The sequence below is a fragment of the Filicampus tigris genome, chromosome 20 (genome assembly GCF_054856515.1).
Source record: "Filicampus tigris isolate MCC_2025a chromosome 20, RoL_Ftig_1.0, whole genome shotgun sequence".
Classification (NCBI taxonomy): Eukaryota; Metazoa; Chordata; class Actinopteri; order Syngnathiformes; family Syngnathidae; genus Filicampus; species Filicampus tigris.
Genome location: NC_141236.1, coordinates 12,591,381 through 12,608,880, shown reverse-complemented (window position 1 = coordinate 12,608,880; position 17,500 = coordinate 12,591,381). Strand labels below are relative to the sequence as shown.

The 17,500-nt window shown below is 44.4% G+C and overlaps 3 protein-coding genes across 7 annotated transcripts in view; 1 reads left to right on the top strand and 2 right to left on the bottom strand.

Moving 5' to 3' along the window:
* Positions 1 to 302: 302 nt before the first annotated feature.
* Positions 303 to 5,546, bottom strand: LOC147128429 (uncharacterized). The gene is made up of 5 exons (XM_086019025.1): positions 5,487 to 5,546; positions 4,227 to 5,260; positions 3,229 to 3,330; positions 2,887 to 3,075; positions 303 to 1,320 (listed from the first exon to the last, which is right to left on the bottom strand). Exons 2-5 carry the CDS (start codon positions 5,214 to 5,216, stop codon positions 1,159 to 1,161), a joined length of 1,443 nt encoding a protein of 480 aa, XP_085875151.1. The 5' UTR covers positions 5,217 to 5,260; positions 5,487 to 5,546; the 3' UTR covers positions 303 to 1,158.
* Positions 3,047 to 17,500, top strand: part of LOC147128426 (uncharacterized) — a 27,866-nt gene continuing 13,412 nt past the window's right edge. For 2 of the 4 annotated variants that reach the window (XM_086019033.1, XM_086019030.1), the window contains exons 1-9: positions 3,047 to 4,046; positions 4,810 to 5,048; positions 5,126 to 5,265; positions 5,511 to 5,604; positions 5,780 to 5,867; positions 6,585 to 6,701; positions 11,066 to 12,848; positions 13,087 to 13,164; positions 13,338 to 13,517. The gene's annotated coding sequence lies outside the window, so the exon portion shown is untranslated. Of the gene's footprint in view, positions 4,047 to 4,285; positions 5,049 to 5,125; positions 5,266 to 5,510; positions 5,605 to 5,779; positions 5,868 to 6,584; positions 6,702 to 11,065; positions 12,849 to 13,086; positions 13,165 to 13,337; positions 13,518 to 17,500 lie in introns of those variants that run through there. The other 2 variants (XM_086019031.1, XR_015083897.1) reach the window with 2 other exon arrangements.
* The window catches only part of jdp2b (Jun dimerization protein 2b), a 10,782-nt gene continuing 2,117 nt past the window's right edge, over positions 8,836 to 17,500 (bottom strand). Inside the window, exons 3-5 of one of the 2 annotated variants that reach the window (XM_086019029.1) lie at positions 11,048 to 11,262; positions 10,005 to 10,109; positions 8,836 to 9,899 (exon numbers count right to left, since the gene is read on the bottom strand). In XM_086019029.1, coding sequence (XP_085875155.1) covers positions 9,708 to 9,899; positions 10,005 to 10,109; positions 11,048 to 11,242 — 492 coding nt within the window. In that variant the 5' untranslated portion in view covers positions 11,243 to 11,262 and the 3' untranslated portion in view covers positions 8,836 to 9,707. Of the gene's footprint in view, positions 9,900 to 10,004; positions 10,110 to 11,047; positions 11,266 to 17,500 lie in introns of both variants that reach the window. The other variant, XM_086019028.1, reaches the window with a different exon arrangement.

The window sequence follows — 17,500 nt, the reverse complement described above, 5'->3', positions numbered from 1 at the left end:
TCGTGTCTTTTTGTTGGTGTTAATGGTTTGTTGAGTCAAGTCAATGATTAGGAAATTATTTCATGGATTAAAAAAAAAAATTAAAGCAGCAAATAAACTCATTTTTTATTCAGAAATGTGTTTTAATACAACAAAAGTTGCATGAATGCCACAGTGTATCGTGCAAAGAGCACATTGCTGATGTGATATTTATGCACTTTACATTAAAATGGGATTGGTTCTGTAGAGTCATGTTTTAGCTAATGTCCCTTCAAGGGCAACTAGAAAACCAAGTCATATTTTAAATGTGCACTCTTTTTTTTTTAGCAGCTGCTGTGTACTTCAATCTATTGAGTATTTATTCCAAAAAAAAAAAAAAAAATTATGAAAACATTGCATCTGCCTTCGGGCATCCGCTTACGGGATTTGTACTTTTCAGGTCTTTTCACAACAATGTAACATCGCCAGTTCCGGTTCATTATGCAGCCTTATTTACTAAGAATACGAGTTGGTCAATATTCAGCAACGACAAGCTACATATCTTCGCTGTCGGGCACAATTCTCACATCTCCAAAGTCACTACTTTTCAAGAAAACCCCCGCCCAAAAAAGCGCCGTCTTAAGTGACCAAACCCCGATCATTCCAGTGTGGTAGTATACCTTATATTACTTTCTATGCAGTTGTGCGCTAACATCAACACATCACTCCAAAATCATGTTTAATCACTGATTTCATATGCAAAAAAAAAAAAATCAATGATTACACTGTGACCAGTTCAAAAAGCCTTTTAATACTTCCCGAAAGCAAAATAATCTTGTCACCTTCCGTGATGTAAAAAATGAAACGATGAGCTGAAAAAGCAACTTCATAGAATGAAAGGAACCTGTATGCACTTAACCTTCGTGACTGACCAGTTCCTTCTAAAGCGATCCATTCTTACTGACTAACACAAATAACAAAGTAAATCATCAAGACCGTCTATTCCGCACGGCTCCGCAGCTTTATAACGCTGTTCAATTCTTCTGAACACAATATTGTTCGAGTGCCCTGTGCTAGCACATACAAAGATATACTTGCTTTCCTTTTTTTTTTTTTTTTCTGGACTTAGTTGTTGGCACCCCCAATTGAAAGCGCATAGCATTGTGGCCAACCGGACGTAAAGTCGTCCATAGTCGGCCCTTATCCGTAAGTCTTGAATCGAGCTGGAACGTCGGCGTCCAGCTTGCAGATCACCTTGTAGATGGCCTTCTTCCAGGACGGATCTCGGTCCTTGCCCGCGGAAATGGCAGTGTAGAATTCCCGCAGTGTAATCTCTGCCACCTCAAGGAAGCCGTTGGGGACCTGTTTTGATAAGGCCAATGAATTAGACCCCTCTTGAACAGGAGATTCGTAGTAGTGTAGAGATGTGTGGCAGTCTTGATATTCTAAAGCAGCCGTTGTCAATAAAGGTAAGTCACATGGAAAACAAATGAGCGTAGTAACTGTATTTACTGTACATGTCTTTTGTTGGCAATGTTGAGCATGAATCTGCATTTGGTGCCGTCAACCCGCGCTACAAATGATCGCCACTGATCGGCCTTCATATTGTCCTTTATGACATCTAATGTAGTCGCCATTCATATTCTCCTCCGCACGTCTGTCTTGTTTTCTTATATTCAAGTCCGATGTCACTGCCATGACTTAGACAGCTGAAACAAGCATCCAGGTGGTGCGACCACATGTAACAATGCTGAAGGAAATCTGTTGATAATGCTGCTTTGTCTTTGATATACAGTAAATGTTGGGACCACAAATAACCACACTCCCCCCAATATATATATATATATATATATATATATATTCACATCCCCATTACCCATGTACTGTATATTTGTATCTCACAAAATCGAGTGTCTTTGTATAAAAAAAAGAGTGCCTTTTTTCTGTTTGTGAAGAGCATTTCCATTGAATGACTGTATGAATATGAATGACTTTTGTGTTTTTCCCCATATATGTTCGGATAAGTTTATCTAAATTTGGCATGAGAAAATAGATTTGGATATTTTTTTTCACATCGTCAAGAGCGGCTCACAAAAGATTGACTTTGAGTTTAAACTCGATGGGGTAAGCAGGTGCGCCGCATCCATGCATTCATTTGCATAGAAACATTCCAAAGTCAATTTTACAGCTTGAAATACTTCCTGTTTTCACTCATCTTTCAAAATGTACACAGTATCAAACAAAATATTTCTGCCCCCCATCTGGAATCACACCCAAAATAAACGGGAGGCAGAACAAAAGAGTATTCAGCTGTAAAAAAAAAAAGTGGTGAAATAGTGTGACCACGAACCTGGAACCGACAATGGAGGGGGATTTACTATATACCAATAGTATGAAATTGCTTGCACTGAATGAATTAAATAACATCAATTTGAACACAAATGGTGCAGCAGCATATGTAGACAGACATAATAATCACTGGCATATATCCTTTATCCTCTGTGAAAAAAAAAATTACTGCAGTTACAACATAGCTTAAAGTCACAGACTTAAACGAATGGGCTAACAATTTGGCTGCATCGACCATATATTTTCTCAGAACTCTGATTTAGACGTTAGGTTTACATTAACCGGCGTTATTTTTTTATTATAACGTGAATCCCTGCATTGCGCTGTATTAACTGTATTACGCTGCCCCCTGTTGGCCAAGTCGTTGAAATTGGCTTGTTTGGGGAGGCTAGAATAGATGAATGGCATTTTTTTTTTTTTTTTATTCATTTCAATCGGGAACCAAAAATGTTTTGACTAACGCGCAGGGTCTCGGAACGATTTCGACCCGTATGTCACAATCCATGACGGCACAACAAGTAAACGTTCTCGGCAGCGTACCGACATCATTGTGAAAAAGAACGGCGGGCTAAAGCTCACCTGGAAGTCGCCGCCTTTGTTGTAGTGCACATTGAGGGCTCTGAAAAGTTGCGACTCTCTGCCCACAGACAGCGCCCTCGCGTCGACCTCCGCCGCGGCGCGGCGCGCAAACCTCTCCATCTGGATGTAGTAGAACTCGCGGAAGTTACTGAACCACTTGATGAGCTGGGAGGCGACGCAGCGTGTGAACTGCGGCCGGGGGTGGGGGGGGGCGTCGACAGGCAGCAAGGTAAGTGAGAGACAGCGTCACAAGTCTTTGCCATTTGCGTACGTTCCAATAAAAATGAGAGAGAATGTGAAGCGTTTGTGCGGCCTCTCCTTGTGTGGCGTTCACTGTCTCACCTGCACGTCGCGGAAACACATCTTCAGCACCGGCGAGCTCGGATAACGCGCGTAGAAAAACATCAGCTTGGCTTTTTTCAGATGGCTCGTGGTCAGACCCTCCTAAGTGGACCGCAGGTAAGGACAACACACCACAGTACGGCGGAACGGGTTTTTACAATGTACACGCGAGGTGTTAGCCGTAACGCATTTGCTCGTTTCCCTTAGCCCGAGTCACGATGTTTCGCTTCATATGTTAGCATTAAGCTAGCGGACTTTAGACAAAATACAGTTTGGGTAAACATGTGGGTCTTGAACTATACAATGCTTAATTGTCTTGCTTTATGTGTCAAGTTTTATAGTCAACTAACAGGAAGTGACGACGGCTTGAAGCAAGCATGCTCGGCCTCTAATTTAGAGGACCGTAAGCAATCGAGTCTTGGTTTCCCCCAAAGTGATGTTAAAGTGAAACACTTTTCAGAGCGTGTTTTTTCATAAGTGTGCATTGACAACCGGGTGTTTGGTAAAACTTCCATCCATCCATTTTTCTGTCCCGCTTATCCTCAGCAGGGTCGTGGGTGAGCTGGAACCAAACCCGGCTGACTGTGGGCAAGAAGTGATACCTCTCGAACGGTCGCCAACCCATCGCAGGGCACAACTATACACACCTGCGGACCATTTCGAGTCTTTAATTAACAGCGGAAACTTGTTTTTGGGATGCGGGAGGAAGTCAGCGCAAGCATCGGGAAATTCAACGCAAACTACTCAAGAAGCCCACAGCCTGGAGATTCCAACCCTCCACCTCAGAACTGTGATGTGGATGCGCTAACTACTGCCTGGTAAATTTTTTAAATGATATAATCTGGATAGCGTGGATTTTCACCAGTCGTGGTCGGGTCTGGAATATATCGCCCGTCATAAAGTTGACCTCAAAGGATTTTTCAAATCTGAAAGAATCTGCAACATGATCCAGATTATATGAATGCTTTTGTTTGTTTTTACGCAAGTAAAAAGGATACGTTGAGGATGTAAAGATGACTCTTGAGAAGACCGCTTGAGCCGATCTTGACGCGCGGGAAGCAAACCCTTCCCAAAAGCGTCGGCTCCGCGGCGCTCACGTGAGTCGACGGCGATCTGGACTTGACCTGGGATTGGACTTTGACCGATTCCCTCACCGCGTCCAATTTGGCTTGCCTGGATTCAAACTCCGGGCCGCCTCCTTTTGCGTCCCGACGGACGGCAATTTGGCTGGCGTCATGACTCGGTCCGCAAACGTTTGATCCGAAGTGGTGGAATCCTTCACCTTGAGGTCTTTGTACCACCAGAGAAAGCGCCTCACTTTGAACGTCTACTACCTGCACCTCATTCCAAGCCAATGCCTGCGTATGAGCATTTAGGGAAGACTCGGCGGTATCTTTGCGCGACACCTCCATTAGCGGCATGCTTTTAAAAATGGAGTCGACACTGTTACTCACAGCTCTGGATAGTTCGTACTTTAAAACATCGGCCATGACTTTTTCAGGCTTGCGCGAAAAGTTGGTCAACTTTGTCTTCTGACACGCCAAGTATTTGCCACTTGTGATGCTTTCATCCTCCCTGTAGGAGTCTGCATCCCTTGAAGTTGCGTCTGGTGAAGCGTTCCACATTGGCTGTCGCTCCTCTGGAAGATTTTCCAAGAGATACTCCTTCCGGCTTACCTCCGGTCTTTGGATAAGGTGCGGTTTCATCTCCCCCACAGGCGAACTGGTCATGCCTCTTATGATATTTTCCACCCGGGCTCGCTTCGCTTGATGGTCGTTCCGTTCGGCAGCAGGAGATGGGTGCGGTTCACCGCCACTATGGTAAAGGCTCTCCAGTGGAGTCCCGTTCATCCCGCTGCCTTTTTCCAAGAAGATGTTTTGGGATTTTGTCTGAATAGGATGGCGCTCAAAAGGATGGAGCTGCTCAGCTGTGTGTTCATCCAGGCCGGCGCCGTAGTACACGTCTTGGCTCCACATGCTCAGATTCATGCCGATTTAGGGCAGCAGAGGAAGAAGTCAGTTGAGCAGTGTCCCTAAAGTAAGGACACAAAATGCCAAAACGCATTTTTGCAACAGCTGGAATATTAACAAACATCTAAGTGGTTTCCAACATTTGTGATGCGAGACATCTTTGTATAATGCATCTTCATTTACAACAACAACAAATACAAATACATTTGAATTTAAAATGCATTACACAATAATAAGAAGTAATGATGTATATTAGAAACAAATGTTGATTTCCCAAGTAACTCATACCTGAAGTCCACCTGTTGTATTTAGGGAGGAGACGTCTTCAAATGATGGAGGACGCGAGCTGTGACTCCAAAGGTTTCCCGTGTGGGCTCCCTTAAAAATGAAGGGGTGCGGCAAACAGGTTGGCCCATCCCCTTTTTACCCCACATCAACCAACACAGCCTACAATTCCTAATTTTGTCTAATTATTTGTCGAATGGGTGTCATATTTTTTCCCCAACAAAGTATTTGCCGTGTGTGCTTTTTATTTTTTATTTTATTATTTTACGCCCTAACTTTATGACCCCCATTCTCAGCCACAGTGGTTCATTCCCCTGCGCCCGCGTCCGTATCCATTAACTTGCAGTCTCCCGGGCTCAGTCCAAACTACTGTCAGCGAAGCACGTAAGTCGGTTAAAACCAGCACACAGATTTGTATAATTTATGTGTTAATTTAGGTTACTCTTTTAGATTGATTTTCAGTCAGTGAACGCAAAGCTAGGGTTATACCGCTAGCTCGTGAAAAGAGGCTACTTGCTTCACCTAGAAAAGGATTAAGTTGAGTTGAACAGTTTCAAGCTAGCAAGACAATAAAATACCCGACAGGCACAAAGCAAAAAAAAAAAAACATTAACTGAGGTAATGTTTGGAGTCAGACCAGATTAGTAAACTTGAACCGGTGAATATCAAACTTCCCAGACAAAAATCACGTGAATGACAAGTTTGAGACCAGTCACCATTTTAGGGCCTTGCCGCTAATTAATCACCGAATGCCAATTACATTAAAAAAAAAAAAAAAAACTCTCATATTTTGTTCTTTACAGTCTTCTTACAAAAATAAGTGTTTTATACATGCCGAATCTAACTGGTACTTGTATTTCTTATAATATACAAGAATACATAACAACACTGAATTACTACACTGTCCATAGCTAATTATATTTGATTTTATATTCCCAATTTCATACAAATATATTATGTTCTTGTTTTTTCCTCCCCATTCGTTAACTTTACTTTTGAATGGAGACAATGTATTAATGTCCGGAAAACTTTAATTGGCTCTGAATATTTTTTTAAATATACACGGTCATGATTAACTAAATGTTTTTTAATGTCTTTCAGGTTAATACCGAGCTGGTGCTTCAGACTGTCAGGTACAGCAACACAACACAGCACCACAAGCTGTCTTTGTATTTTCATTCTGATGCTCATGAATAAACAAGGATCACTCAAAGGCAGGTAAGTGCTGCTTGTTCATGTCTGAGATGCCTTCAAGTGGTAAATTCAGTGCTCAGCAAACTCCCCTGCGCATGTCAAACTTCATGAGTCAATAGGTAAAGATTTGTGCACCCCAGACTGGTAATACAGTACATCACAAAATCAGACATTTGAGATTCTGCCGAGCAATTATCCTGCTCATTTAAAAATCAATATATTTTGAAATTCTTTGAATGAATTTGCCTTTTTTTTTTTTAATTTAGTCTTCGGTGACTTCGTCGTGTGGTGGTCCAGCACCCTAACGCCCTCTATTGACTTAGCTGAGGTTTCATGTGTTTTCTTTTCAGAATTGCATGAGTGGCCGTAACAAATGCTCTTGCAGGCCATCTATGGCTTACCGGCCCCCCGTTTCCCCAGCCCTGTTGTTGGCCGTCACAGCACATTTTATCTCGTGCCAAGTTCTCCCCAGCACAAATGCATCCGGAGTCTTCAAAGCGAATATTATCCGACCCGCTCTTGAGAAGCCCCAAATAATGAGATCATTTTTTTTTTGACAAAGTCTTGAGGGTTGCTTGGTCCTTTCTGCCACTGTTCAAACACAGGCTTCGAGTGCATGCACCTGCGAGTGAACACCCCTCCAGTATTTTGTTTACTTTAATAATCACGGGGATGTGATTGGGAGGGGGGGGGGGTGACATTGAGACCCTAATGTACGTCTTTGTTTCCGTGCCAGCACCTACACAAATGTCCAAGGTAGCAAAAACACGGAATTCATTAAGGTGAAAACAAAAAAAGGCGCAGTATGAGATTACCATGAGAATATCTCGGCCCGAATGCGCAAAACAATGGCTCAAGGCTTCCTTTTAATTCAATTATTTACTTCCAGTAGCGCTCAAGATTCCATTAGCGTTGTGGAGATGATGTTAATTGGCAGCGTGCGCCAGTGGGAGCATAGAAATCTGATGGGTTCTTGGCTGGGTTTTTGTTCCGGCTTTAAAATGTGGCCAAATCTGCGGATGTACAATAAGATGTCTTTGTGTTGATTCACCTGAAAAGATGGGCTCTTTACAAACTGTTTGTTTTCATTAATCCACATCAGAGGAATCATTTACCTAAATTATTCCCCCACCCTCCGGTCTTTTTATGGAATAAGACAATTGCATCAATGTTAGTTTAAGCAAGGACTGTTTAATACACCCTCAAATGTTTGATGAGGACCCCTTGCTTTTTAGCCCAAACAAAGTGGTATTGTTCAAAATTGGCAAGACGGATGTAAACCTGCGCGTGGAGCGAGAAAAATGAAAAGTGTTGCGAACGTGGAAAGAAAACGATTGATGTGTCCATATACTGTGATTTCTATTCATGGCCACACATGTTTAATTTCACTCCTGTAAAGAAAAAAAAACTGGATAGTCCTAGTTGTTTGAAAGAAGCGCAAGCACAGTCGTCTTTTTAACTCATTCTCTGGCAGCCATTTTCAAAGCATAGCTCTTCATGTCGAGTTCCCTTCACGTTGAGCCGTATTGGAGCATTTGGACTCAGTTTACAAGTTACTCTCTTCTTTCACCAGGAAAAAAAAGTTTCTCGCTTTTTCCGTCGAAAAATAGGCTTGTTGAACCAGAAACACCAGTGTCTGACTAAAAGGTGGAGAAAACGAGCCATCGGTGACTTTGTTGGTTTACAAAGTTAGACAAGACCGTCTTAATTGTCTGCCTGTTGAAAAACGTACAAAAAATGCCTGCTGAAGTTATACGAACCACTCGGCCCCCTTTGTTTTCTGATTGGATTTATTGAAAATAAATAAATACTCAGCCCACCTGCGACCCCGACGAGGACAAACGCTGTAGAAAATGAAGTGAGGGATAAAAACCCAGGAAAAACAAGGGCTTGAAACCAACTTGATGGTGACTCCCAAAGTGTCCAGCAGATGGCGCCACACACCGTCAGTTTCAGTATGAGAAAGCGACGTAGCCCAAATTCCCCTCAAAGTCGTTTCTTTTATTAGACATTTTAGATGCCCATGTGAGGTCTACCCTTCACACATTTCTACTGATGCTGACATAAATGTGACTGTATCTGTAAATAGTGATATTAAAATGGAGGACTATTTCCAATTGGCTCATAAAGGTTACAAATGAAGAGAAACACTGGCTCCTGTTGTTAGAAAATAGACTTTAATCTACTCGGGGTAACAGAGTCATACATGGCAGATACATGTCCAGACATTGAAATACTGCTCATCTGAGACGAAAAAAAAACAAAACAAACAAACGCTTGTTTTCACAGCTGTTTGACAGCGCAACATGACAAAAGACACTGTAGTTTTCAGAATCACATCAAGTGATTGACGGGCATTTCAGTTCATACGCGTTTATGTGTACAAAGCGGTATAAAACAAGTACAATAAATGGACAAACGTGGGTGTAAACATTATTCATTTTTGCCTTATGTGCTATTTCATGACGCCAGCGTCACCACGAGTCGGATCAACCGGTAACTGCCGTCGTTGACGGGCGGCATATGTGAAGTCATTACAAAAACCAAACCCCCCCCCCCCCCCTCCCCCTCAAAAAAATCGCGGCGTACTTGCACTGAGTATTGTATGCTAAAAGTCGACACCTGTATGTTGGGCCAGCATCCTGAGGAAAACCGGCCACGGCACACAGCAAGAGAGCACTGTGCTGAGATCTGTTTGCAGTCCTTTTCTGGTGCCCGTTGGTCCCTTTTTGTGTGTGTGTGTGTGTGTGTGTTTTCCTTTTGTATGTCGAGCTGGTAAATTGCTGACGAGGCACGGCAGGTGTCATCAACAACGTGGCAGAGAAACTGGGCTGTTTCCAGTCTTGCCGTGGACAGAGCCAGCTCGTGTTAGCAGACAACCGCAGGTCTGTGTTGCAGAGTCCCCAAAAAGTGGCCAGCTTGGAGCTCAAGTGCTTACTTAGAAAAGTGAATTTGGCACTCGGGACGTGCGCCAGGGGGACTCGGTGTATCCCCCCCCCCCCCCCCCCACCCCTACACTACTTGCCGGTTTCACTTGGCGTCGCTGGACAGCTGCTCCAGCAGGGGGTTGGCCTCGCTCTCGGGGGTTTTGACGCTGTCGGTCCTCACGATGCAGGTGGGCCGATGCAGGTTGAGCATCACCATCAGCTGCTGCCTCTCCAGGCGGAGCTCCTCGATCTGAGCCTTCAGATCCGAGTTGACCATCTCCAGACGCTCCGATTCCTAACGGAACGGAGATTTGACATCCGCGCGGATGTTGTGAGCCGATGTTGCCGCCTTCACTGTGGTCATGTGATGTCAGATTGCGCTGCTGTGTCATGAACTCACCCTCTGAAGGAAGTCCGTTCGTTCCTTCTTCTTGTTTCGGCATCGCGCCGCCGCTACTTTGTTTTTCTCGCGCCTTCGTTTCCTCCTCTCTTCGTCTTCATCCATCTGCAAACACGGCAAGGCTCAGATTTCAAGTTTGACTTCAGACCATCGAATATCCCATCCATCCATTTCCTTTCGCGCTTGGCCTGATTGAGGTTCCAGCTCTACCGCGTCCCTATCTTAGCTGCCATTGGGGAAGTAGCGGGGTACACCCTGGACTGGTTGCCAGCCGTTTACAGAGCACAAGTAGACAAACAAGCACACACACGTGGCCCATCTCATCAATGAACTTAACATTCATGCTTTTGAGTCATCTTCATTTCAATCACTTTGTCTGCTTGAATCTTACAGCCTTTAACTGTCGGACTGTTCTCCTTTATTTGTACTTTTCCACCCTTTTTGACCATTTAACATTTTTTGGGTGTCGTGCTTAACCGTTTAGCGCTGTTTAAAGCATTTTAGCCGTGACATTTTTTTGGCTGAGAAATTTGGCGCTTATGTGTGCCTCTAAATCACTTGCCATCTTAAAACAACGCCGTGAACATTCTCTTTTTTTTTTTTTTTTTTTGTACTTTCCACTCTTTGTTTCTTTGTGTCTTTTACGAACCCTTTTGCAATACCACAGCGTTTTGGGTTTTTTTTTTTTGTGGCAAATACTGCCCACAAGGACACAAGTTGGCACTAAAATAAAGTCAAGTGAGGAGAGAGCTTGTCTCTTTCATCTACTAACAAGTTCACATAGAATATGACCAATATTTTATGAATGTATTTATTTTCATAAAATTTTAATTACAGCACTTTGTTACAGCTGCAGCTGTTGTTAAAGTGCTCTCAAAACAAAGATCGACTCAGTAATTGTACAACAATCTTCACTTTTGCTTTTTTTTTGGTCGCCACGACGGCTCATAGCTTCTGCTAGCGCAAGCCTGTTTCTGTTTGCTTATTAAAAAAAAAAACCCATCATCATCAGTGCCGCTTCCCCTTTTTCTCTTCCCCCTTACCTCCGTCTTGATGGTCAGCGGCCTCTTTCCCAGCCTCCCGAGGAAGTGCAGCGGCGAGAACATGGCTCCCAGCTGGTGGAAGTCGGCCAGCTTGAGCTGGTCGGTGAGCGTGGTGGCCGAGATGCCCGCCAGCGGGCCCAGGCAGGGCAGGGAGCCCGCCGCCAGCGAAGGGTCCGGTATCTGTCCCGGCATCATGTCCGACCCGGCCGCCGCCGCTGCTGTTGGGAAAAGAGGAAGAAGAAAGAAGAAAGGTCTTCAGGTGTCTGAGCAGAGGCCTTTATCACATTGCGGCCACCTGACTGTGACGCCATGTTTTTGTGCGGCTAGGTAATCGTCTCATGTCCTTGCCGTCCAACGTCTCCATAACAACAGGTTGTTGTTTTTTCCAGGAAATGATTTCAACGCTGACATCCTCACTCAGCAGGCAGGCAGTGAGAAGCCAAACATGCAACTAAGCGCCCGCCGCTACGCATGCCTCTGCATCGTGTGAGTCTTCTCACACTTTGGAATGCTGAAAATCGCGACTCCGCACTTGGTTACTTTATCACGGGACTAATGTAATAAGACACACAAACTACTGCCGCCGCAACCCTCTTTTTGTACTGGGTGCCTTTTTTTTTGCGTAGCTGGAGAATGTGATATCTCCTAAAAAGTACATTAGGAGATGGGAAATATTTGATGGACAAATAAGGAAACAAATGTTGCAGACGCGAATAGTGAAATCTGACTTCACACTGTCCTTCACTGCAGTTTCAAGACACAGGAATTTTGGCCCACTGTTATCTTGACATTTTTCCTGTAGGAAAAACTTGAAATAGTGCCCATCAAAGTGTAGAAAGAGGTTCACTACTGTAAAACAACAAAACAAAGGACAACAATTATGTTGACGGTATGACTGAAACGATTCATCGAATACCTTGTATAATTCGATTGCAACAAAAATTTGAAGCTTGCTTTGTAGTGATCGGTTTTCAACAAGGACTTATGTTCCTGCAGACTCGCACACCACCCGTTTGAAAATCACATGCTAAATCATCATCGTTTATCCCTACACAACAGCAGGTCTAAAATTGCCAACGCCAAGCTAGCAATGTTAGCTAATTTGATATAGGGTAACTCCAGGCATTATATTCAATCTTATTATAGACAGAACTTTATTCCAACTGCAGTTGTTTTCAAATACATCTAGTTGACTGGCTAATAGTTAGCCAGTTAACAGCCAGCCATTAACATATAACAACAGCCAACACTACACTCACAATGGCTGACTCCCACGTCACTCACCGGGCCAGGCCCCGCTTTGTCATGCCACGCGCACTCCTAGCCACGTATGATAGTGTGAAACATGACGATGGCGACCCCAAACGGACAACGGCGGACATTTTGTTGTTTAACTGTGCAACATCCATCGTTATCTCATGAATCTATGGGGAGAATAATAAAGTCTAAAAATATGCGATAGCTATAAGCCAAACTGGGGTCCCGTGTGGCTCTTGGTGGCAGATTCCTGAAAAATTGGTCAAGTTCCAAAATCATATGACCTCTGAGGCGTTTGATTTCAGAGATTGCGCAGCAATGCCACATTCCCCGAGGAGGCCACAAGTGCGACTTGACGTTGCCAGTTGTATTCCCAATTGTCCCCCTCCCCGGCTTTTTTGGCAACAGCTTCCGTGCCTGGACAGGTTGGATGGGAGCCGAACAAAGACCCTCTCAGTTGGAAGAAACAAAGATCGGTATTGTGCAGCACTCTCAAACAGCTGACTGTGCTGCAGGCTGACGAGCTGACAGCCGAGGATGGATGGTAAGTTATACCGTCCCCCCACATCCACCCCCCCCCCGCCCCCCATTTCCCCGCCGCACTATAATGCTTGATCCATTACAAAAGCCATGGAGGAAGGTTTTGTAACTAAATTCTTATGTGCTCCACCCCTGCTCAAAAGTGTTTTTACAGTTGGACTGGAAGAGTAGAAATTGATTCTGACTCGCAAGCAGTCAGAAAAATATCTGCCGACTTTAATGTAAACTTCTTTCGTTGTTAGGAGAAGCACTTAACAGTCCACCTGTGCTGGCAAGCTCATCCCCGCGTTCCTTGTGACCTCTTCTTCCAGCGCATTCGGGTGAGTGACTTACTCGCTCCAAGGACAAGTTAGAGTGCAGAGCCAGTGTCAAATGAGGCATTTCATTTTTTAATTCCTCCCTCCCTTCCCTCTTTTTTTTCTTTTTTTTTTTTTTTGGATGCCTCACTCTCGCCCACTTCATGTATAACTCCCATTTACACTGCACTTGGCAGCCGCCTGTTGTTTTTGCTGGAGAGGAAAAGAACAAGACAGCTCTGGTAAAGATCTTTCTTCAACAAAATTGCCTCTCTGTGAAACTCCCGGGAGGGACGTCGGAACGGAGGGTGCCAAGGACTTTTCATTTTGCACAGAGGCAGACCCAGCACATATGGTAGCAAAGGCCAAAGAAGAAGGTGAGTGCTACTACAAAGCAGGCCGGATGAATGAAGCCATGCACTGTCACAACATCAAAGTTCATTTCAACTTTACAAACATTATTCCAAGACCCCCCCCCAAAAAAAATCTGTGTGAAAAGTGGGCCCGTAACCTAGCAGTTACCCCCAAACAAATCTAGCTCCCGAGTCTAGTGAAACCTTAACGTCCCTGTAAAGCGAAAATAAAAATGTCTCGCAAATTTGACACACCACACAGGAATGTTGCCAACTGTGCCAAATTTAAATTATTTAAAAAAAAAATGGCCAAGTATCAAAAATGACGCTTCAAAATGGTGAAAAATCATGCCATCAAGATTTCAAATGTCCACTAAATGTGCTGAAACTACGTCCGCTCAACTGTGTAGTCAATACAACCTTGAAGTCCAGCATATTTCTTATGTCTACACACAACTACGTTTGAGTGGTTAAAAAATATCTGCTATATATCCCATCGTGTCGCCACGTAGCTTTCATGCGCGGCGACGAGGCGCTGTCTGTGAACTGCGTGCACTCACTGACAATGAGGCGCTCTAAAGTGGCTATGCCAGCAGACTATCCAGGGGAAAGACGTATTTTTGGGGCGTGCGTAAACTCTTCAAACATGTGTAACGCATTTCAAATCAAATCATTTCATTTTCAGTCACAATGTTCAAAACACATGAGGCACATCTGCAACACTAGTCATCTTTGCATTGTGCGTCTGACATTTTTGAGAGTTACCACTGTGTCCAAAAATGCCTTCTAAATCACAAGAAATCATCGGTTGACCAGCAGTACCGGAACGTCTCATGTTCAACCGTCGAGCTTCCACTGTAGCACGGAAAGTGTTGCCAGAACGCAGCATGATGCAATCATTAGCCATCAGCGTATTTTTGTGTGCATATGGAAATAGAATACATGCATGGGAGTATCATCTCATGTGGAAACACTGACGTTTTTCCATTCCACACAAATACACAGCCTGAAGACGATTAGCTTAAGACGGGCCAAAGTGAGGTCAAACTTGGAAACCCACATTCTGTTTACAAACATTGCAGGTTTTTTTTTCTTTTTTTCATGACAATTTGCCAATGATGAGTCAGCTGCCAATTACCAGAAGTGAGCTATGCTCCATTCCGCTGGAGTTGTTGAAATGTTGTCAAAATCAGTAGATAATAACGACAGATGTAACAGTCCCTCCGGGCCATTCATCTTTTAATGTAGCATATTTCATCTGTTCTGCTTTCAACCTGCCGCACAAGTCTCACAATGAATTCCCCTTTTCAGTTGAGCAAATGCTTGTAGAGAGAACAACCTCTTTGCGGTGTGCCCTTATACCCCGAAACGCATACGTCAAAGGATTTATTTATCCTGAAAGATGGGCATTTTCTCCTGCAGTCAGCGCCGGGCAGCGGGCGAGGATTAGCGGTCAGCGTTTGATGATGCAACGACGTTACTGTGCTTTTGCAGCCGAGCAGAAAAAGCCTGCGTCGTGCCTTTGGGGCGCACGCTAGCCTCGAACAAAGACGCCTACACAGACTGCCGCTGGTGTGGGCGGTCTGACATGGAGGACGGCAACTCAAGCCAAAAGGCTGGACAAGAAATGTCATGTATTAGCTGTGAAATATAGGACCCTGCTCAATGTCGTTTCTGGCCCCGGCCCAAAAGCAATCTGGCTTCGCGCGAGCCGCGGCTAGCTGGACTCGCGCGTGCGTTAAGCTTCGCGCACGCACGCACGCACACTGCGTCCTGTATGTATCCCCAAATCGGCCGGGCTCACTTTCAGCTCGGTCCATTTCCTGAGTCATTCCTGAGAACAATTAGCAGGGCTGTGGAATTCCTTCCCAATAGCCAGCAGGACGACTGGCGGCCCGGCCCCTATTATCCGCATCCCATACAGCCACGCTGAATGAGAGGGGCGCTTTCAAAAGCCTCTCGTTACTTTTATATCCTTTTTTTTGTTTTTTTTTTTAGACGGGGCCCACTGCAGTGAAAGCTTAACTCAACAAATGTGGTTGTTTTGAGCAAGCGCTACGGTTCAGCTGCATTTGTCACGGTATGGTTTGGATCACTGACACTCCGACCGAGCCCTGCTGTGAATGGCTAAAAATGGCAAGTAGCTGAATTCGGGTATTGAATGTTATTAGAATTGATAATTATAGAGATTATCTTTGCGAGTATCCAAGTAATTGGATAGAAATCAGATTTTTTGGTTTTTGTTTTATTAAACACCACCACCAATGCAAAATATCGTCGCTGTCATGTGAAAAACACTTATCTCCATTTTTTTTTCATTTTCTTATTTTCACCTGAATCATGTTTCTGCGTTACAGAAATCGCATTAAAGTGAAAAATTCAAAAAACTTCCAAAATTGGCGATAAGTGTTTTTCACAGGACAGCGACGATATGCATGTGAGGTGCAGTTATTGCTTTTGTCCACTTAGGGTAGCCATCCTCACATTCTACACTGTAGTATCTGTGACGCGCAAACTTATTTCTATGTGTGTGTCCGCAGTAGTCCGTGTGGAAAAAACATTATTAGTGACCTGCAAATATTGCCGTGTGACATCGTAGAAGCAAGTTTCAAAGTCAACAGCGAATTTAGGAGAACTGTAAACACAGTTTGTAAACAACCGGTGTAAAATCCTCTCTTGCTATAATACATTTTATTCTTTAAATGGTTATTTGTTTTGTTTTTCTTGTTGTGCGGAAGTGATAATCTATAGACCAATCAGCATTCAGCTACTGTACATTTTCATCTATGACGACGCTCCTATTGAAAAAAAAATAAAAAACTAGTCCTGAAACAATTTGTACAATGATGGACGGAGGCTTTTGGTAACAAAATGCAAACCAAAAGTATTTAGTTGGCTTGATCTTGAGACCAAGTTGCATTTTAGGGGCTGCCAGACTCTTGTTTTAAAAGCGTGCCATTTACGGGAACACCAAAAACCCTTTCCAAAATGGAATCAGCCAGCGTACGATTAAAAAACTCATTTTGAAGCAGTCGGACCTCGCGAAGGCCACACACCGGCATCTCGGCTGGACCAAATGTGCTGCAGAGGGGCGAACAGTGAACGGCGGCGGGGCCGGGGGCCAAGGCACGCTCGCTCCCAACCTCCAGCCAAGGTCTCAGCCATCATCATTACCATCTGCGCTTAGTCGGCCCGCGTGTTGACTTACAGCCTTTCGCAATGCTCCGTGGAAACCGGGGAATTTGTCTTGAGGACAGGAAGAGTCCAAATTTACAGGATCCACATTCCTGCGAGCCCTCGTCCTATTTTCATTGGCGCGTCAGGACAAGCGAACGCCGAGATGCGGCTGCGGCCGCCTGTGCGCATCGGGCCTGGCGTGTGGGCGTGCAAGTCATTAGCCGAAAATTGCAATGCTCTTAATTTCACCTTTTGAGTCCTGGCTCGGCTCTAAACAGCTGCCACTTTTAGAAGGCACCGACCGGATGACTAAACCTCCCCACGAGCCAATTCACACACACACAAAAAATGGAGCCTTGCGATATTAATGATGGCAGCGTCATTTCCCCCTCGGTGCATGTGGAGGTTAGTTGCAATCGCGAAGACTCAAAGGAACATTCTGTCCGCCATCATTGAGACGTTAAGGCGTGATCGTTGGCTCGATTCCCGCCTGTCCAAAAAGTCATCTCGATTACGCATCTTGGGTGGTCTCGCTTGATTCATAACGTTACTATTTCTCCCCGCCATCGCGCCGTAAATTCGGATTAGTCCAGGAATCAGACGCGGATTAAATAACGGCAGACAAAAAGCCATTTAACAACATGCGGCGGCTCACATCCTTGACAAATCCGGCGCGCAATCCCCGACGATAAGAAATTGGCCAAGCCGAGGCCAGACATTTTGATTTATTGCTGCCTGTTGAAGCAATCGTTTGAGATGATGTAACACGCGCTTGTCAATTTAATGCCGTTTCATACTTTGTCCCGTGTTTCGTCATCCGTTTCGGCAGA

Bases quoted from the DNA above. Each gene is read 5' to 3' on its own strand.
- LOC147128429 (XM_086019025.1), bottom strand. From the start codon at position 5,216: ATGAATCTGAGCATGTGGAGCCAAGACGTGTACTACGGCGCCGGCCTG. The intron at 3,331-4,226 runs GTATCCTTTTTA...CGGTCCACTTAG, and splicing joins GTCATCTTTACATCCTCAAC to GAGGGTCTGACCACGAGCCA. The intron at 1,321-2,886 runs GTGAGCTTTAGC...TTATCAAAACAG, and splicing joins ACAAAGGCGGCGACTTCCAG to GTCCCCAACGGCTTCCTTGA.